Here is a 20,161-nt window from a genome sequence, read left to right on the forward strand (position 1 = left end):
TGTTTCTTCTGGCTCCACAAGTCAGACCTTAACTGTCTCAGTTGTTCTTCATGTTTACTATACAGCTCCATTTTTCTTTGTTGAAGATCTTCTTTCTTCGTATCCCTCTCTAGATCATTCATCTCTTGTTGCTGTTTTGTTTTTAACTTCTTAATTTCTTCTTTCTCTTCTTGTTTAAACTTCTCATCAATTTTTTTCTGACATGTTTTCAGTTCTTGTTCATAATTTTTCTTGATCTCTCTGATTTTGTTGCTCTTTTCCTTCTTTTCCTTTAAAACAACAATGGCCAGATCAATCATCTCGCTCTTGTGTTTCTTGAGCTGTTCCTCCATGTCACTTTTCAGACTTGCTTCTTTGTGTGAAGAGAGTTTTTGTAAACTTTTATATTCTTCTTTCTCTTGTTGAATCTGCTCCTTGAGAACAGTAACTTCCTGTAAGTGTTTGTCAATCAGAGCTGCAAAGTCGATCTCCTTCTTGCGTTTAAAGTCGTTGAACTCTTCGGCCTTCTTGCGAGCCTCTTCCTCATATGTTTTCTTCAGCTCCTCCACTTTGTCTCTCATGTCTTTCCTGTAGCTCCTTCCTCTGCTTCTCCTCTTGCTCACGTCTGTTTTGATCTTCTTCTTCTTTCTTAATTCTGTACATTTCCAGTTTGTCCTTGTATTCTTGTTCTAGTTTCTCCAGTCTTGCTTGCTCCTCCTGTCGTCTTATTTCATCCTGCTTGTATCGTGTTTCCCACCATTGTGTCCTCTCTTCCTCCCAAGCCGCTCGTTCTTGTTCCATTTTATCTTTGCTCTCTTGCAGTTTTTTGTCAAAGTTCTCTTTCGATTCCATTTTAATTTTCCTCTCTAACTCTTGAAGATTCCGTTCATACTCCTGTCTCCTAACTCTGTCCTGCTCTTCCCTCTGACGGTCTTCTTCTTCTCTCTGGTTCTGCTCTTCTGTTCTCAGAGTACGCTCCCTTTTTATATTACTCTCCATTTCTTTGAGTTCTTTGTCTCTCTCTTGACGTTCTCTCTCAATTTCTTTTGATTGTTCTTCCATTCTTAGTTTAATCTCTTGCATTTGCTTTTCATGTTTTTGCTCCATTTCTTGCATTTCTCTTCTGAGCTCTTGTTCCTGTTCCTGTAATAACCTCTGTGTTTCTTTCTGAATGGCCTCCTCAGCCTCCTGGAGCATCTCACTTGTGTAGCAGCCTCCACCGTTAACTCTCACCACATCATCAATCTTCTTTATCAGGTCCTCACTTGGGCTGATTGTCTTTCTGCATTTTCTTCCCAATTATTAAATACATGGCACCTGTTCCCACAGTCAGATAACAGCTTCTTACAAGAATCTTCACATTTATTTTCAATATAATCTTCAAATGAAAGTTTCATTCTTTTCAGATCATCACCACGTGTGAACAGAATTAAGGTGAATTTTTCAGCATCTTTTCCAAATCCTTTCTTGATCAGATTCAGAGTTTCTTTCTCTTCAGGTGTGAATCTTCCGATTTGCAGCACCAACAGAAAGATGTGTGGTCCTGGTGCCAGGAGACTGATGCATTTGAGCATTTCATCATTCACCTCATGATTAGACATGGTGCTGTCGAACAGACCGGGAGTGTCCACCACCTCCACACGACGACCGTCCACCTCCCCCTGTGCCTTCTTACACAGTTTGGTCACAGACGTTTGGGTGATGTCAAATTTGAACTCTTTTCGTCCCAGGATGGTGTTTCCAGAACTGCTCTTTCCACTGCCCGTCTTTCCAATCAGCACAATCCTCAGAGTCTCTGCACACTGTGTGTCCCCTGTAAATGTGAGAAGAGGTCAATAAAACTAATTATTCAATAATGTTATCTCTGTTGTTTTGAGACAAACATGCACTGCAACGTTTAAATAAATAACACTATAGAAATGTGTTTTATTGTTTGTTTTAGCTCAACTTTACTACACATTTATAATTTTTTGTAAATAATACATACCAGTGACTGCTCTTGTGTCTGTTGAAGAGGAGCTGCTCTGTAGAGCTGAGATCTTCTCTATTTGTGTCTGCACAAACATTTGTCTGGTGTAACTTTGAGGAACATTTCTGTCCTTTGTTGAAGTTTGTAGTTCTTTTAAGATTTGAGGGACTTGCTTCTGGTCTTTTATGTTGAAGATGAAATATCTTCCACCACAGTTTTGGCACAGCTCCTTCAGGTCTTTGTTCTGACTCACAAAGTCAGAGTAAACTGGAGCTGAAGGATCTGACTCCACAGTGAACAGAACCAGGGTGAAGGCATCAACACGAGGACCCAGAACCTCCTGAAGTATCTTAAACTCAGCCTTGTCTTCATCAGTGAGAGGATTCACAGGTAACACCAGGACAAAGGCGTGGACACCATCAGGGTCACACAGACAAATACTGTTATAGAACTGCTCCCTCACTGTCTGAGCAGAACTACCACAGAGAGACGGCATCTCCACTATGGACAGACACAGTCCAGGCAGCTCCCTCTGACGTTTGATGCTCTCAGATGAGCTCTTCTCTCCAGATGTTCTCTGTCCTAACATGACATCTGCTGCAGAACTTTTCCCTGCTCCTTTCCTCCCACAAAGAACCACATTTAGTGTCGTTTTATTTCTGTAGAGAAGCCCTCAGTAATAGTGACAAAAGATCTTCTGTTAGTTTGGACCATGGTCTCAATAACCTTCATCAAACTATGAAGGTTTTTGTCTTGCATTTCATAGAATCTTAACTCACAATCCTGAAGAAGTGCATTAACAGTCTCAGTCATTTCCTCAATGTGTGTTAAGACGAGAATGGAGTGTTTAAAAGCATCTGGACCCAACATTGTCAGGATGAACTTGAGTGTTTGTCTGTCATTTTCAGTGAAGTCAGAGGGCTTCACCAGCAGCAGGAGAACGTTTGGTCCTGGAAGACACTCAGACACACATTTCTTCAATTCGTTTCTCTGCTTTTCCACAGACATTTTGAAGAGGTCTGCAGTTTTCACCACTGTGAGCTGATATTCTCTCCATTCCCCATGCTCCACTTTTTGGTTACTCTTCTTATTTGACTTGGCTGCAGTAATAAACTGACTTAAAACTTTCTTTTTTGTCATCACTTTTTCCAAACAAGAGAATTCGAAGTTCTAAATCTGTGGGAGAAAAACAAAGACTTTTAGCAGTGATGATTATGGTCGAGAGCTGTAGAAGTTCATTAATTCATTGTGTTTAGTTTCTTTCACATGATTAGTGTTAGAATTGTAGTGGAGTGAGGGAGTAAACATAACTTTAGGAATTTTAAGTAACAGAGAAAATAAATTCATATTTCTGGGAAAAAAAGTATTTGTGTCTTACTAGTTGGACTGTAGCTTGTTTCTGAGACTTTGCTCTTTGTTGGATCCTGTGCTGTCAGTCCTGAGTAGAAAGAGGAAATGTAAACATTGACATTAAACCAAAACATAAAATTGTTTCTAGTTTCTCCACGTACCAGCTTTCTGAACCTCTGCCAAGATGCTGCCTGTTGCCTCCTGGTCCCTGATGTGAGGAGCAGCAGAGGGATCTTGCAAATACTTCATAAGATCAAGTTATGGCCCTGATTTTCTTTGACAATCTGACCCAGTCGTGAAAACAACTCTGCAAATTTAAAGTTCTTAACTTCTTCCTTCTTCAGTAAAGTTCTTCATCCACATAAATCTATATCTACATTTCCTGATCATTTGTCCTAAGGGTGTTTTCTTTGTGTACGTGACACTTTCTTCTCTGTCTGTGGAGATCAGCACCATTGAATGATCAAATGAGTTTTCACTGAACATCTCTAACACTTTCTGGAGCCTCTGCTGCTGCTGTGAGGTGAAGTCTTCAGGTTGAAGGACCAGCAGGAGCACATGGGGCCCAGGCTCTGAGGCATCTGCAAACTCTTGTATCTTGTTTTTCAGCTCCTCTTCAGTGAAGTCAGGGTGGAGAAGGTCTGGTGTGTTGATGACTGTTAGTTTTTTGTCTCCCACTGGAGCACTGACTTTTGTTGAGAATTGTGACTCTGTTCTAATGTTGAACGTGTCTTTTCTGACTAAGAAACTCTCCACCAAACATCTCTGTCTCCAGCAGTTCCCCAGAAGAGTCACCCTCAGCTCAGACACTGAAATGAAAACAAATATAGTTCAATATAAAGTTATAATAATTAAAATGGGGCTTAAATATAATATAAAGTAATTATTCACATTTGTGCCTTGTCATGTGAAGTTTGTGATCTCTAGTTGCTTTTCTTTTTGGGATAACAGACTGTGGTTGTTTCATATTTTTGCTATAAAAAAATCATTGGTATGTGTGTTCTATAGACTGAAATTGTGCCAATTATTTTTCCTCATTTAAAAAAAGGAAAATACTACATTTTAAAAAAGAACAGTGTAAATTAAAAGTGGATTTAGAAGCACAGGTCTTTGCTATTCTGTTATCCTCATGGAAAGATGTGAATTCGTCCTGGTTAACCTCTGTGCTTGAGTCTCACAGGCAGAGAACAGGGAAGGTACAACTCAACAGTCAGAGCTGAAGATGAGGAGGTGAAGAGGTCTGAGTATGAGATTGTGCTGGATCGTGGACTCTCCCTGGTGAGTACCTGTTCACCTTGTTTGAGCTGCTCAATTCAGTCAAAATGCAGAAAACGCTTCGCCTTGTGCATACGGTTAACATGGGGAATCACATTCAGTCTGAATGTATCTTTACAGGTTATGGACAGAAGTGAAATTTGTAGGGATTGAGAGGAAAGTGTAGATTTTATTCATAAATTTATTATTGTTGTAGACTAAATTGTAGAAGTCTGAGAGTTTTAAGAAGCTCGACACTTGAGTTGTATCACAGAAGTTTATTTACCATCAGTACAAGACCCAGCACCTGGAGACATGAACCCTCAACCTCCTTTTGTCCATTCTAGTCCAGTCCAGCTCTTCTTTCTTAAACGATGCACCACATGGTGTTCTAAAACTCCCTCGACACTGATACAATACTGATATTGAATATCGGCAGCACCGATAAACATGAGCTGGATCGGGTATCAGTTCCATGATATCGGTTCAGCTGATATCCTGGTTGGGTCTTGATAGAATAAGACAGGCTGAATTTGGCCTAGAACGTCTCATAATGTTTGAACTTTTATTCATACAAAGCTGTTCTGTGGTGATTTGAAGGATAAATAACAGTTACATGACACAGTTGGATCATTTGTGTAGTAAGTACAAAATTTCAGTAAATAGGTGCCATTTTCTACAGCAGCCCTGAGAGGCAAGAGAAAAAAAATAGGCAGGTCATTTGGGCTCTATTTTCTAAGTGTTTTTTTTCTTTTCTTTCAACTCAAAAAAAAAAAAAAAAATCTTAAAAAAAAAAAAAATTCCCTGTTTTCCCAGCATATTCCTGTAAATACGAAACTTCAGCATCAGCAAACCAGTTGAAGATTAGCTCATGGTGTTAGACTACGGGTGAGGATGTGGGAGGATGGGGTTTGAAACTCACCTGCTCCCAGTTATGTGTGTATTCATTCTAGATTAAATCAGTTTTCTCATGAGTTTTACTTTTGCGTTCTTTTATGATTAATATGTGAAGTAATCTCGATGCATCACTGATCACACTACAGGCACAAGACACTGTTTTTCTATTGTACTTTAGTCGTGCTGTTGTACTTAGTTGATGTGCTCCTGTTAGTTTATGTTGCAAAGGGCTGCACTATCGCGTAAAAGGGGTCGGAGTTTGAGCTTTAAGGTCGATACTAGTTACTTCTCATATTGCTCATAAAAGAAAACGCAAAAGTAAAACTCATGAAATGACTGAATTCAGCTAGAATGAAAACACACATAGCCGGGAGCAGGTACGTTTCGAAACCCAGCCTCCCACGTCCTAACCTGTAATGCTCTTGGTAAATGGTCATATTTTTCTATAGCACTTTTCCACCTTCAAGGCTCAAAGCACTTTACAACAAAGAACCACTCACCCATTCACACACCAGTGCACACAGACACTGTGGGCATGGTGGGTTAAGTGTCTTGCCCAAGGACACAACGGCAGCATTCATCTGTGGGAGCTGGAATCACACCAGCCAACCTGTGGGTCAGTGGATCTGACCACTCAACCTGAGATGTTTATGTCAAGAACTGGATTCAAACCACCAACCTTCAGATTAATGGGCAAATGCTCCAACTGAGCTACTGTCACCCATCTTATCATCTAATGGTTTGCTGGTGCGTAAATTTGGTATAATATACTGGGAAAACACTTAGGCTCTGGAGCATTAGTTCTTTTGTTTTTTCTCAGCCACATCAATGTGAAAAAAAAAAAAAGAGTTGCTGGTGCAAAATGGAAAAAAAATAAAATAAAAATCACTTAGAAAATAGAGCCTAAATGAACCTGCCTCTTTTTTTTCTCTCTCGCCTCTTTGGGCTTTTGTAATTTTTTGTCCGTTAATATCGTGTATGAGCAGATACTTAAAGTCAAAGTCAATATCGGTACCGTAACTGAAAAAGCTGGATCCCTACTTAAAACAGTCTAACACACTGCTCCTCGTTGTTTAATCCTTTCGTATATTTAGGCCAAAAAAACAAACACTGGGCTGGTAGTGTGTATAACCTTGGGACAGCACAATGTGATATTCTTTAATACATGTGTTCTGATAAAAATAACAAATTATATTATTATTCATATTTAAGTTTTTAGGGGATTGTTGTTTTTATTAATTGATAGGTGAGGTTGAGTAAATAATGAAAAGTATCCATGTGCTGGTAAAAGATGTTCTGTCAGAATCATGACCAGGTTTTGTTTGAGATTGTAAAATGTATTTGAAAAGAGAGTTGGTCCAGTGATGGATGTTTTCAATTATATGTTTGTATTTGTTTGTATTTGGTTTGTGTTTAGTGATTGTGGCGGTGAGAAAAGTGATGGGAGGTAAACTGCAGCTCAGATGTCTGAGTTTTTGTTATATTGTTCCAGAAGCTTTTCACAGGTGTAAGTCCCTGAGTGCATGAAGGTAAAGGTACTAAAGTTTGTGTTACTTATTTTATTGTGTGCATTATGTGGAAGACTATTGAATAAGGTGGAGATTGGTCTTGGATATTTGCAGAAGAGGTTTTACATATTTCTGTTCACAGTTCACGTGAGTGAAGTCGAGGTTTGTGTTTGTCAACTGGTGTTTTTATTGTATTGTTCTGAATTGATGCGTCTCTATTGTGTTCATATGAAAATGTTATATTTTCAAATATTCTAGGAAGGTTCAAGAAGGTAGTGGGGAAAATATTGTGCATCTTTTTTTTTTGCTTTTTATTATATTGTATAATATTGTTTTATTTTAGCAAAATGTGGCCCTTAGTTATGTAACAATGGGCAAGGTACAAACCCGAGCCACACCGACTTTATTATTATATTCAAAGTTCTTTATTGCAAAAGGTGAGATGCCAATGCCCATTTTGAAGTTACTAGGGACACATTTTTCTGTGTCCTTGAACCCTCAAAGAGCCCCTGTCTGCACTTTCATTTACTTATTTATGACCCAGTGAAGCAACTCTTCTCTTCTTAATCTGATTTTGTGTTATCATTTGTCATTCTTCCTTCTTACAGGACTGTGACTTGTCTCTTCTCAGACTTGACAAGTAACTTGGTCTGGTGACTGCCACACCTGTTTCTGTACAGATGTTGGGGCTTTGCCTGGAATATTTCTAAGTGTGGCCTTAACTGTCATGAGTTTAGTGCCCCTCCCTTCTGTGCAATGTGTTTCCCCTCAGAGTTGTTCCTGTGTGTCCATGTCTGTCAAGTTTTTTAAGAGTAAAAACGTATTTAGGAAAAGGAGCTAAAGGACAGACACAAAAATGAGACAAACTAAATCAGATCTGAAGGAGCTGCAAGAAACACAAATGTTCAAATAATTTCAGATTGTCACATAAAACTTTTGTCACTTCAGACTCACTCACAGTGGAAGAGGAAGCACAACTTTTACTCAAGTAAGAGTACTGTTACTTCAATAAAACTCAAGTAGGAGTAAAAGTATGCTGCTGACAAAGTACTCTGAAAAGTACAGTTACTTTAAGTAAATTAAACTGAGAAAATATAACTGAGTACTGCCAACTTATGTGAATTTAATGAACGTTACAAGATCAGACGCTGAGGAGAAGTCGACATAAATGTTTAGTTTAACTCACTCTCTGGTGGAATAAGCTCAAGGCTCCAACTGCGGGTCAAGGGTGAAACACCTGAAAATGAGAGAAATGATTCAGTTTCCAAAAAGCTGTGAAGAATGTGATTGGTTGAAAGACAAAGACAGTGGGCTGTGATTATAGTGACACAAACGATGATGTTCCTGGTTCAATTTTCATTCTTGATTCATTTTGAACAATTTAATGCAGGAGGATTCTTACTATGACCAATATAATTTTTTTTAAATAAATACATCTGTACTGTCAAATGTTAATATGCAGAAAAATAACAGACCACAAAAATATTATGTTTTTATATTTATTTATGTTGTAAAGCCGCTGTAGATCAGGTCGAGTGGCTTTGTGTGTTGTGAGGGACACACAGATGACTTGTATCATCAGAACAGAAATGAATTAAACTCTCTGTTCACCGTATATACAACAGTTTCATCATCAGGCCAAAATAGAAATGTACTTGGTTTTTGTCCTTTATATTTCTTCTGTCACTAGGCAAAGTAAAAAATAAATAATTTTTACTTAGGACAAAAATAGTCTACAAAATATTTCTATGTTATGAATCAAAATGCACTAAAATGATTCTGATCCTTGTACCTTAATTATTGTGGAAATATGCTGGAATCATTATAAAATCAAACATAATTGCCAATGTCCATTTTGAAGTTACTAGGGACACATTGTTCTGTGTCCATGAACCCTCGAAGAGCCACTGTACTGCACTTTCATTTACTTATTTATGACCCAGAGAAGAAAACCCAACGATTTGGGTCAAACACAGTCTTCATCTGTTCAACTTTTATTTTCTGGCTTTTAACACAGTGTGAGTTGTGTGGTCCTCTGTCGTTTCTTTATTTTATTTATTTTATGATTTTATGTTTTTTTTCTTTTATTTGCTTTTACTGGATTTATTGTTTTAAGACTGATATGACCAAATTTAAGCAATCTACCTTTTGTTGTCTTCATTTTCTGATCTCTGTGCAGCACTTTGGAAACTGCTTTGTTTGTAAAATGTGTTGTAGAAATAAAGCAGACTTGGATTTGCCCACAGCTGCACTTACTCACCTCATCTACTGCTGCAGAGAAACAACTGGGTTCGGTCAAGCAGTAACGGAGGGAAACAGGGGTCGATTTTTGACATTCAAATGTCTCTTATTCAGAAACTAGAGGGACTATTGAAATAAGTAAAGTATCAGAATGTAGGAAAGAGTTACACTCCAACAGGGTCAAGTTAAACCTGTGATATTCTTTCAAGTTCAAGACAAAAAAATTAAAATACTCATGTTGGTAACGGAGGGAATGAAATATGCAGCACTTTTTGGTCAATAAATCCAAACAGTGATAACTCTTGGTTCTCACTTTCCATATCCTTAACAAACTGGTTTGAATATTTGCTTCATATAGTTTTTCTACCATATGGTACAAGATTAGGTTGAAAAACCTCTGACTTTTGACTCATGAGATTTTTTATTAAGAAAGGTTCATGGTAACGGAGGGAAAAGTAACGGAGGGAAAATTGTTCAAGCAAGTAGAAGGTGCAGGATTTTACATCATTTGTCACTTTTTTTCTTCCGAATACTTTAACATTACTTCAAAATGAAAGAAACTATTTCTATAAAACATGTCAGTCCTTCCAAGCTAATTTTTATAATTTTAAATACATTTGTTTTGAAAAATCCTGTCCCTTCATCAACAGTTCAAAGATGGAATAACACAAGATATGATGAAATACATCCATTTATTTACATGATTTTTGGGTCTTTGAAATTTGGGGAATAATTTTTGTTCCATGTTTCATACATGGTCTGTTTAAAACAGATGGAACTTTAGAACCAAAAATGGTACAGAAAAAAGGTCAACAGTTTCATAAACTAGAGTACATATGTATCTGTTCAATACATTTTTATATCAGATGTATTAACTTGAATTTTTGGCCTTGTTGTTTACTTCTGCTTGACCAGGCCCAACTGTTAAAGCTTATACATGTTTTATTACTTTATCTTTGTGATTTTATCAAAAACTTTACACAATTTAATCATTTTGTAGGGATGTAACAATAACCGTAATATCGTGATATCGTATCATCACAGTTCTCACAGTAATATCGTGGACCATCACAATTTATCGAATTACAAGTCTCTTTGCTTAAATTAAAAGTTATGGTGCAGCAACAGCTAAAAAAAGACAGAGGAAACTACATAGACCATGATCCTTTGCTCCATTTCAGTGCAGACGACAAGAAGAAATAACAGTTCTAACACTTTTAAGTTTTAGTTCTTTGGATTAAGTCTCGTCAAGGCATTTTAAGAGGAAAAAGAAGAATATTCACAGTTTTGTTTGTTTTGCCTCCACAAAATATCACAATAAATATCGTACCGTGAGACGTATATATCGTGAAAAATATCGTACAGAGAGATTTGAATATTGTTACATCCTCTAATCGTGAGCCTCTCCACCATATCGAGAGCTTTCCCACAATATCGCAATAAATATCGTACCGTGAGGTTCATACCGTGACGATATTGTATCGTGAGACTTGGATATCGTTACACCTCTAGTATTTTGTGCCAGGTAAAGTTACTAAAGAAACATTTGACCCTCTGACTCCTGACAGTGAAGCCTCAACATAACTGTAGTTTATAACTGCAGCTCAACACCATAAAAGTAACTGCTTCATTTTGGATTTTAATGTTTTTTTTAGGAGATATTTGTGTTCAGGTTCACATTTAAACATGTCACATTATTCTCACTGTAAACACACGACCCTCTCTCTGTTCCACTTCACCAAGTTTCAACATGGATAAATGACAAAATAGACCATTGTAATGATCATTTTACTGATGAATAAATAACGCTGCTGTTAATGACGGGTTTTGAATGCAATTATTTATTAAAAATGCTTTTTTTGTTTGTTTGTTTTTTTTATAAATGTTTCTTAAATAGTACTGTGGTGGTCATATAAACATTAACCCATGTTTGTTAAATTTAAATTAAATATTATATGACCCAGAATTAGATTTTTAAAAAAAAAAAAAAAAATGTTGTGTCAGAGTTGTGTTGGTCCAATAGTGACCAAGTGACGAGCAAAGACTGTATATGTAAATAATAAATATATCTTAATACAGTCCATGGAGATAAATGTGGGTTATTTATTTACACAGGTTGGATTATATTACCAACCTGTGGTAATATAATTTTTATTGATACGTGATCAGTTCAAAAGTCACAATGGTTCATCATAAATGCACTCACCTTTTATTGCTGCTGCCATGATGTCGCATTAGATTCAATCTGTATCACACCTAGAAACAAACACGGTTCTTTCAGACATTTTAATCTTGTACAATTTAAAAGTAAAACATGTTCTGAAAACAGACTCCTCAAACATGCAAACTCATAAAAAACCTGCTGGTGCATTATATTTTAAACATGAAAACATAAAGACGTACAGACGTGAAAAGGCGCAGGCTTCAAAACAAAACCGTTGGTAAAAGTAAATCTGTATTTAATTCAGACACAGTTTCTTGGTCGCCTGTGCTCTTTCAGCTTCCTGATAAAGGCAACATTTTAGGGCTCTTCATCATTCAAACAACAGGATATTTTAGTTTTATTTTGGTAATTGCTATGGTAACGGTCCTGAACTATTCTTTTCATAATTCTGAAACTGTATTTACAGGCTACATCAGACAAATGTGATACTTACTGACAGAAATGTTGTCCGCAGTTCGCCGTCGGTCTCTTCCTCCAGTGAAGGTGAGCCGTGAGAAGCACCTGTACTTTGACCACATTTATCATCAAGTACAGCAGCACTCATCGTGGTCCACCACCAGGGGGCGCCAAGCAACTTTCTGTTACAGTTTATTAACCTGCAGGAAAAAAGGCACGTTTAGGAGAGTTTTATCAAGTTAATACATTATAGACATTTTTGTAAGTCCTCAACCAGTGGTGGCTGGTGGTGTAATGTTTTGGGGGCTCTTAATACATATTATATATGTAATACATAAATATATGTATTATTTATAGGCTATACAGTATTATACCAAACCCGTCATTTTGGTCACTATTGGCTGAATTATATCTGAGCACAACGCACAACCAAGTGCAAAGTTTACACAGCAGCACAACCTGATCCACAGCTCATAACAACAATAACACAACATAACACAACACTCACAAGCAGCACCACTATTTAACTATAACACTATTTACCTGTGAGGCTGTGTCACACAGAGCATGCTGTTTGTGCCACAACTGTTTTACAAGGAAAATGATCCCTCAGAGCCAAAAAGTTCTGTCTTCATGACTGTTGTTGTTGTTCACGTTAGCCCTGCTGAAGTGTTGCTGTGTGGTTGGGTGTACAAACAATAAAGCTAAGAAACCTTTGCTGAAATTCATTCCCCAGACATGTCCACAAAAAAATCCTGTCAGAAGAAAATTATGGCTACAAGTCAAACGAAGAGAAGACGGGACGTTGTTCTGCTGCATCTTAATCCAGGAGCAGGTGGCAAATAAATATTAGCCTAGTTTTTAAAATCTTAATTTAATTATATGAAGCCAGGGTTGTAGAGCACACTGTACTTCAAATTTTGAGGTTCTTTATTTCTCTTTTTCTTCACTGGTTCAGAAACAGAACCAACAGGCGTTATTACATCGTTATCACTAAAATAACGGTGCACAAAACATCCTCACAGAACAGCAGTGGCACCTCTGAAAGATGAAAATAAACACATTCCACTATTAATTAAAAGAACACATAAACAATAAACAATATCTCATTGTACAGCCATTTCCTTACCGATAAACACATATTTCTCCAGCAAAACATAGAACTATTCTAATACTTTCTCAACCGCAAGTGCGCGAGACTGTTCCCGTTCAACGTTCATGTAAAGTCACAGCGCCCCCGTGCGGCGAAAACAGGTGTTACAATGAACAAACAGCCAAACAAAAATGAACAGGATTTATATTAAAGTCTACAGTTTTCACATGTACCCCATTTTTCATCTGGTCACATATAATATTGTTCAAGAGTCTTCAAGAGACAAACAACTACATCAAAAATGAATTGGACCAATAAAAACAGAAATGTAAGCTAACAGTTATCGGTTATCACAGAAATTATGCTAGCAGCTAGTTCTAAATTAACTAGCTAATGTACTTTAAATCTGAGCCTGAGTCAACAAAACTATATAAAAATTCAAATAAAAGGCAAAAATACAGGAAAACAACGTCTTACCTGGAGACTCAATGAGATGTGAATAAATGTGCGGGTTTGACACTTGTGGACACTGAGTGGAACGGTCATGTTTTTATATTAATTGAAGCTTTTAGTACGTTTCTTTCACGGTCAACGAGCGCCAAAGTCGTCATGTATTGAGTAGTCGTATTGATTTGGTGTGTTTTCTGTTATTATCTACATCGAGGAGTTCTGTATGAATTACTTTTATTGTTGACCATAATTTGTATTAAAGTTAAAGAGGCTCTCTTATACTGTACACCAGCATTAAACCATATGACTCTGACTCAGTGTATTCAAAAGGCAAACACATGACTCAAATAAAGCGACATAAGCACATTTAACTTTATAAAAATAAATAAATATATATAAAATAAATAAATATTAATAATAATAATAATAAAACTAATAATAATAATAAAATAAAAACAGATACACGTTCAATAAAAAAAAAAAACACATAACACAAAACATAGCCTAATACAAAATAACGACGTTAGATTCAATTTTATTTTATTTATCTCCAGGTCAAGTGAGGGAGTGCGACGCCCTCTACAGCCACTACTGAGTACTCACATATAGCTGAAGACCTGAACTATACATGAATATTCAGTAAAGAGTTTTTACCTGCACTTGAATGGCCGTGGATTTATTTCACTTTTGAGGCATTTTAAAAGGTGGAAAAAGATGCGCAAAGCATCTCTGCCTTCACATATGTTTGAACCTTACAGTTATACATGTTTTATTACTTTATCTTTGTGTTTTTATCTGAAACTTTACACAATTTAATCATTTTGTGATTCAGCAGCCCTCCAAATGTAGCTTATACCCTGTACACCCTAAAACACGCACACCCGTCGATGTGCATTATGACTCAATATTTATTTACACTCAGAATATTAAAACATATTAATGTAACAACAATATGATTATTATTGTTTTGAAGTGAGTAGGGGGTAGCCATAGTTTGTGTTCTCATTCAAGTTTAGAGCAATGTTTTGAAGTTGACATTTCATCAATTTGTGAGGGTTTATGGACTTACAAACTGTAGAAAAATGTGTGTTACATGATGTTGGGAACTGAGTGATTTCTGAGGCTCAGAGGGAAAGGAACATGCAAACAGGACTGATTTAACACTGATTTAACAGTCAATCACACCTTTAAAAAAATTATATTGATGGTATTAGAGCACATTTCATTTTGCTATAAAAAAAAAAATCAGAGGATTCATATTTTTTCCATGTTTTTTTTATTTGCTCAATAAACATTTCAGCGTATGATCAATATTTAAAAAATGTGTATTTTCAAATATTTTTAACCCTTTAACTGCTGATTTTCTTTCATAAAGTCAATGTATTTCATACTCAACAATCACAAAAAGTGAAATAAATTCCACATGCTTGATGCAAACTGGATTTTTTTTTGTTTTTTTGGTTCCACTTTAAGGGCCTGATCTATGTCAAAGTTCATCATTCATAGTTTAAAAAAATATATATTTAAAAATGGGAGGGGCTAGGGCCAGTGTCCCCCAATGCAAAATTAGATGCATTTCAAACACTGAATATATAAGGTCAAAATTACTTTGTCATTCAAAAATGATGTCAGAACACTAATTTGAAGTCAGAGGGATTAGAAAATATATAGAAATGACATGTTGTATGCTTTATACTTATACTTTATATTGTATGAGGGCAGGTTGAAAAAATAGTGATTATAATGGAAGTCAGTGGTGAAATATATTTATTTCCACTGTTGGACATATAAGGTAAAATTACATAATCCTCCAAAAAATATATCAGAAGACTAATGTGAAGACGGATGTTTCAGAAAATTTCTAACCCTCAGATATTGCATGTTTTACACGTTGTACAATGGCAGGTTGGAAAATCGTGATTATAATGGAAGTCAAGGGATAATTTTTGTGCTCAAGGGCACAAAGGCAGTATGTTTCCTAGAACCAATTAGAATAGGCTACGATTGAAAAACTGATGGGAAAATGTTAAAACACTCAAAGATGCATCACTCTGCCCAAAATCATTCCATTTGCATCAAAAATTAATACATCGTGTAAAAAACAAAAGTCAACAAAGCACAAAAATGTGTCTAAGTGTGATTGGTTAAACATGAACAAAGTTAAAATACAAGTCCGGATATGTAACGTGAATGTTTTTTGATGACAACAAATGGTCAACAATTTCAACACAAGACAGATGTGAATGGCAAAAAATGAAAAGCAAACATGGCTGAATGAATCACGTTATAAAATGGAGCAACTTCCTTCTTCAGGTAACATCTTCTTCTTGATGTCACTCATTTCCTGTTGGTGTTTTATCTTCAGCTGCTCTAATTCCGTTGCACTCTCTGCAGCTTTCTTCACCAACTCTTCCATCTCCTGCTGATGTTTCTCCTCTAACTCTTCGATTTGTTTATTCTGCTCTTCTTCATGTTTTCTTAAGAGCTCCTGTGTAAATGTATTCATTTCTTGTGCATGTTTTTGCTTTAGTTCCTCTGTTTTTTCCTCCAGTTCTTGTTTCTTCTGGCTCCACAAGTCAGACTTTAACTGTCTCAGTTGTTCTTCATGTTTACTATACAGCTCCATTTTTCTTTGTTGAAGATCTTCTTTCTTGGTATCTTTCTCTAGATCATTCATCTCTTGTTGCTGTTTTGTTTTTAACTTCTTAATTTCTTCTTTCTCTTCTTGTTTAAACTTCTCATCAATTTCTTTCTGACATGTTTTCAGTTCTTGCTCATGATTTTTCTGGAGTTTTCTGATTTTGTTGCTGTTTTCCTTTTTCTCCTTTAAAACAACAATGGCCAGATCAATCATCTCGCTCTTGTGTTTCTTGAGCTGTTCCTCCATGTCACTTTTCAGACTTACTTCTTTGTGTGAAGAGAGTTTTTGTAAACTTTTATATTCTTCTTGCCCCTGCTGAATCTCTTCCTTGAGACCACAGACTTCTTGCAAGTGTTTTTCAATCAGAGCTGCAAAGTCAATCTCCTTCTTGCGTTTAAAGTCGTTGAACTCTTCGGCCTTCTTGCGAGCCTCTTCCTCGTACGTTTTCTTCAACTCCTCCATTTGTCTCTCATGTCTTTCCTGTAGCTCCTTCCTCTGCTTCTCCTCTTGCTCTCTTCTGTTTTGATCTTCTTCTTCTTTCTTAATTCTGTACATTTCCAGTTTGACCTTGTATTCTTGTTCTAGTTTCTCCAGTCTTGCGTGCTCCTCCTGTCGTCTTATTTCATCCTGGTTGTATCGATTGTCCCACCATTGTGTCCTCTCCTCCTCCCAGGCCTCTCGTTCTTGTTCCATTTTATCTTTGCTCTCTTGCAGTTTTCTATCAAAGTTCTTTTTAGATTCCACCTCTAACTCCTGAATCTTCCGTTCATACTCCTGTCTTATAGCTCTGTCCTGCTCTTTCCTCTGCTGGTCTTCTTCTTCTCTCTGGTTCTGCTCTTCTGTTCTCAGAGTACGTTCCCTTTTTATATTTGCCTTCAGGTCTTTGAGTTCATCGTCTCGTTCTTGAAGTTCTTTTTTAATTTCATTCCTCTGTTCTTCCATTCTTTGTTGGATTTCTTGCATTTCCTGTTCATGTTTTTGCTCCATTTCTTGCATTTCTCTTCTGAGCTCTTGTTCCTGTTCCTGTAATAACCTCTGTGTCTCTTTCTGAATGGCCTCCTCAGCCTCCTGGAGCATCTCACTTGTGTAGCAGCCTCCACCGTTAACTCTCACCACATCATCAATCTTCTTTATCAGGTCCTTCACTTGGGCTGATTGTCTTTCTGCATTTTTTTCCCAATTATTAAATACATGGCACCTGTTCCCACAGTCAGATAACAGCTTCTTACAAGAATCTTCACATTTATTTTTTATGTAATCTTCAAATGAAAGTCCAAATTTTTCCAGATCATCCCCACGTGTGAACAGAACTATGGTGAACTTTTCAGCATCTTTTCCAAATCCTGTCTTGATCAGATTCAGAGTTTCTTTCTCTTCGAGTGTGAATCTTCCGATTTGCAGCACCAACAGAAAGATGTGTGGTCCTGGTGCCAGGAGACTGATGCATTTGAGCATTTCATCATTCACCTCATGATTAGACATGGTGCTGTCGAACAGACCGGGAGTGTCCACCACCTCCACACGACGACCGTCCACCTCCCCATGTGCCTTATGACACAGTTTGGTCACAGATGTTTGGCTCAAGTCATATTTGAACTCTTCTCGTCCCAGGATGGTGTTTCCAGAACTGCTCTTTCCACTGCCCGTCTTTCCAATCAGCACAATCCTCAGAGTCTCTGCACACTGTGTGTCCCCTGCAAATAAAAAAAAAAAAAAAAATAAATACACACATACATACATTCATACATACATACACAGCTAAAGAAATTTAAAGAACACTTTGAAACCACATCAGATCTCAATGTGAAAAAATAAATATATGGATATCTATACAAATATGGACAACCCCTAAAATAGGACTGATTTTGCACATGGAGGTCATTTCATTTCAAGTTTCTCCTTCTTGGTGTTTTTTGGCTGTTTTTTCACTAGTGCTGGTTTTGGCTAGAGTGATTATCACTTCTGGGAGTATGAGGTGATTCTTTAACTCTACAGAAGTTGCACAAATTGTCCAACTTCTCCAGGATGGCTGTTGCAAGAAGATTTAATATGTCTTCCTGCACAATCTTTAGAACATGGAGGAGATTTCAGGAGACAGTCACTCTAGGAGAGCTGTAGCGGGCTGTAGAAGATCCTCAGTCCATCAGCAGGACGCATATCTGCTCCTTTGTGCAGGAGGAACAGGTTGAGCACTGCCCATGTCTTACAGAATGACTTCCAGCAGGCCACTGGTGAGAATGTCTGAGCACAAACAATCAGGAACTGACTTCGTGAGGGGCCACTACATCTTGTAGTGGGCCTGCTGAGAAGCATTTTGAGCTGCAGAAATTTAATTTTGGAAAAATGAACTAGCCTGCCACATCATCGTTTTATTTGACTTAGATTTTCAGGGTGTCTATACAATTAAGCCCTGTGTAAGTTGAAAAATGTTATTTCCATTAAAAGAGGTGGCCTTTCGTTCCTAAGACATTGCACTGTCCATATTTCTATAGATAGCCAATATACTTTTTTTTTCTTCAAATTTTTCACATCTGATGTGTTTTCAAAGTGTTCCTATAATTTTATTTATTTTTTATAATATGGGCACGACTGCAGAACCCACCTAGACCAACCTGTGCATTACTTATATTGATTACATCAAACCTACAGCTCATTACACACATGGATCACTTAGGGCTTGGAGCTATAAAACATCAAGAGGACTTTAAGGGCCTTCATTGCAAACTCAATGAGGTTGTGGAAAACCACCCTTGAAACCAATGGCAATCCAAGTGTCCATCAAATGTGGCATATACAAAGGAGACACACTAAGACACATGCTGTTCTGCATGAGTCTGAACCCCCTCAGCCAAATCATCCACCGCACTGGCTACGGATATCGACTCAGGAACAGGGCCACCATCAGTCACCTCCTCTACATGGATGACATCAAGCTGTACGCTAAGACCGAGCGAGACATCGACTCACTGATCCACACCACCAGGATCTAATACCCAATCTGTGGTTGGGGAGTTAGTGTTAACTCTCCTCTGACCTGGCGTCCTGGCTCCTCTTGCCGTAGCATTTGTGTTGTACCTCGTCAATCTCTAGTTGTGATACCAGTTGCCGTTTGTGGATGTTGGAACACTAGCTTGGACTGTGGGTATCATAATAAACATTTCTCCCACATCCTGTTCATGTAACCCCTCTGACTCAGGTTACTGTAGTAGCAGCATTCCAACAGAGCCTTGTTCTCCTATCTCGCCCATTTCCTCTGTGTTCCAGTAGCCCATTTTTCATCAAGGTGCCCTGATTCCCCAACACCTGACACAGACCTTGTTTGGCCGGGCGAAAATATTTATACACACACACACACATACATACCAGTGACTGCTCTTGTGTCTGTTGAAGAGGAGCTGCTCTGTAGAACTGAGATCTTCTCTATTTGTGTCTGCACAAACATTTGTCTGGTGTAACTTTGAGGAATATTTCTGTCCTTTGTTGAAGTTTGTAGTTCATTTAAGATTTGAGGGACTTGCTTCTGGTCTTTTATGTTGAAGATGAAATATCTTCCACCACAGCTTTGGCACAGCTCCTTCAGGTCTTTGTTCTGACTCACAAAGTCAGAGTAAACTGGAGCTGAAGGATCTGACTCCACAGTGAACAGAACCAGGGTGAAGGCATCAACACGAGGACCCAGAACCTCCTGAAGCATCTTAAACTCAGCCTTGTCTTCATCAGTGAGAGGATTCACAGGTAACACCAGGACAAAGGCGTGGACACCATCAGGGTCACACAGAGAAATACTGTTATAGAACTGCTCCCTCACTGTCTGAGCAGAACTACCACAGAGAGACGGCATCTCCACTATGGACAGCCACAGTCCAGGCAGCTCCCTCTGACGTTTGATGCACTCAGATGAGCTCTTCTCTCCAGATGTTCTCTGTCCTAACATGACATCTGCTGCAGAACTTTTCCCTGCTCCTTTCCTCCCACAAAGAACCACATTTAGTGTCGTTTTTATTTCTGTAGAGAAGCCCTCAGTAATAGTGACAAAAGATCTTCTGTTAGTTTGGACCATGGTCTCAATAACCTTCATCAAACTATGAAGATTGTTGTCTTGCATTTCATAGAATCTTAAGTTACAATACTCAAGAAGTAAATGAAGAGCCACAGTCAT

The 20,161-nt window shown here is 37.6% G+C and overlaps 1 protein-coding gene and 1 long non-coding RNA gene across 2 annotated transcripts; both read right to left on the reverse strand.

Annotated features, from left to right (window-relative positions):
• Positions 1-373: 373 nt before the first annotated feature.
• On the reverse strand, positions 374-20,159 carry LOC110154680 (uncharacterized). Its single transcript, XM_055160029.1, is given in 8 exon segments — positions 374-1,241; positions 1,244-1,792; positions 1,967-2,620; positions 2,728-2,898; positions 3,460-3,506; positions 3,717-4,107; positions 15,648-17,696; positions 19,366-20,159. Coding segments are annotated over 8 exon segments (5,322 nt in total). The 5' UTR covers positions 20,108-20,159; the 3' UTR covers positions 374-522.
• Positions 11,417-13,623, reverse strand: LOC129410926 (uncharacterized). The gene is made up of 3 exons (XR_008633065.1): positions 13,389-13,623; positions 11,856-12,018; positions 11,417-11,454 (listed from the first exon to the last, which is right to left on the reverse strand). It is a non-coding gene; the product is annotated as an uncharacterized LOC129410926 (long non-coding RNA).
• Positions 20,160-20,161: the final 2 nt, after the last annotated feature.

The sequence above is a fragment of the Boleophthalmus pectinirostris genome, unplaced genomic scaffold, assembly GCF_026225935.1.
Source record: "Boleophthalmus pectinirostris isolate CB_2022bp ecotype Guang Dong unplaced genomic scaffold, ASM2622593v1 HiC_scaffold_2826, whole genome shotgun sequence".
Taxonomy (NCBI): domain Eukaryota; kingdom Metazoa; phylum Chordata; class Actinopteri; order Gobiiformes; family Gobiidae; genus Boleophthalmus; species Boleophthalmus pectinirostris.